Genomic DNA, 1,738 nt, shown 5'->3' with positions numbered 1-1,738 from the left:
TGATTTATTTAGGCAATGCAAGCCTCTTAAAGTAAGTGTTGGGCCCCTCACAACGTCTAGAATAAGATAGATACACAACAAATATATATTTAATTAGTTAACAAATTACTTAACAGCATGTATACTTATAGAAGGCATATTTTATTCAAATCAGAGTTTCTAGATACTGAGATGCAATAAGGAGTAATTATTTAAAAACTGAAATATGGATTGAGAGACTAAGTTATTATAGCAGGGTGAAAAGGAGTCATTAGGAAAATTAAAATGTACATGGGGATCTGAGCTACAAGATTCTTCAAGAAAATCTCCTCCATGAAATAAGCAATGAGGCAGAAAAACATGTTCAGAAGAAATGCATGAAACATATTTTTTTGATTGCTTTTATGGTGAGATTACAATTTTTGGCCTTTCTATAATTGTTTTATGGGAAAAGACACCACCTTTTGTAGCATATCCCAGAAGGCTTCTTTCACCTGCTGGTTCCTTAGGGTGTAAATGAAGGGATTTAGTAAAGGGGCAACGGAAGTGTACAGCAAAGCTACACCTTTGGATACAGTTACTCTTTCTCTTGCAGAGGGTTTCATATACATAAAGATACAACTACCATATGTCAGGGAGACAACAATCATGTGGGAAGTATAGGTGGAAAAAGCTTTGGTCCTTTGCTGTGCGGAAGGGAATTTCAGAATGTTCCTGATGATGTAAATGTAAGAAAGAATCACTAATATCAATGTGACAAGTGTCACCACAGCTAAGATAAAAGACATCAGTTCTAGGACTCGAGTATCTGTGCAGGAGATTTGTAGGATAGGAGAAGTTTCGCACATAAAGTGGTCAATTTCTCTGGAAGCACAGAAGTCCAGCTTGAGTCCCATCACCAATGGGGGGAATATAATTAAGAATCCAGTTACCCAAGAGCTGAATATAAGCTGATAGCACACTTTGCTATTCATGAGGATGGGGTAATGCAACGGTTTGCAGATGGCAACATAGCGGTCATAGGACATGGCAGCCAGAAGGTAAAACTCTGTAACTCCCAGTAAAAGAATAAAAAACAATTGAGCTGCACAATTATTATATGAAATGTTTTTTTCTTTAGTCACAATGGTTACCAGGAATCTGGGAATACATACTGTTGTGAATATGATTTCCAAAAATGAGAAATTACAAAGAAAGAAATACATTGGTGTCTTGAGGCGAGGATCCAGCAGGGTGAGGAGAATAATGATTACGTTTCCCATGAGGCTCAATGTGTAATTGACAAATAGAAACAGGAAAATCACAATTTGCAATTGTGGGTCATCTGTCAACCCTAGGAGAATGAACTCTATTTCGATCGATTGGTTCTTCATTACTCGTTTGTGAATCTTATCATAGGAAAAGAAGACTAAAAGTTGAACATGAAACATATATATGAATAGAATATAACAATATAAATTAACATATATTTTAACCTATATATGTATAAATATATAGGAAGCTCAATACATATATATTCGCATAAATACACATAAATTAATCTAAGTGAATTCACATATATAGGTATATGTTAACTAAATCTATATTTTAACTATATACTTATGTAAATATCTATCTCTGGGCAAAAGTTTTCTCCCCAATCTGAAATTGCCAATGACGCATAATTACAGCTTACATTCAATTCTAAATTCTTTCCCATCTGTTAGTTCTCTTCATTACAATATTCTAATATTCTTCACAAGTTTTCCCCTGGAACTTG

At 34.5% G+C, this 1,738-nt stretch overlaps 1 protein-coding gene across 1 annotated transcript; it reads right to left on the bottom strand.

Moving 5' to 3' along the window:
* Positions 1 to 410: 410 nt before the first annotated feature.
* LOC125131699 (olfactory receptor 6C6-like) lies at positions 411 to 1,352 on the bottom strand. The gene has a single exon (XM_047788467.1). The coding sequence runs from the start codon at positions 1,350 to 1,352 to the stop codon at positions 411 to 413; it is 942 nt and encodes a 313-aa protein (XP_047644423.1).
* Between the last annotated feature and the right edge of the window lie 386 nt (positions 1,353 to 1,738).

This window comes from Phacochoerus africanus, chromosome 7, assembly GCF_016906955.1.
Source record: "Phacochoerus africanus isolate WHEZ1 chromosome 7, ROS_Pafr_v1, whole genome shotgun sequence".
Lineage (NCBI taxonomy): Eukaryota > Metazoa > Chordata > Mammalia > Artiodactyla > Suidae > Phacochoerus > Phacochoerus africanus.
The sequence above is the reverse complement of the archived record's forward strand: the minus strand, read 5'-3'. Positions and strand labels throughout refer to the sequence as shown.

Excerpts from the sequence above, each read along its gene's own strand:
- LOC125131699 (XM_047788467.1), bottom strand. The coding sequence starts at position 1,352 with ATGAAGAACCAATCGATCGAAATAGAGTTCATTCTCCTAGGGTTGACA.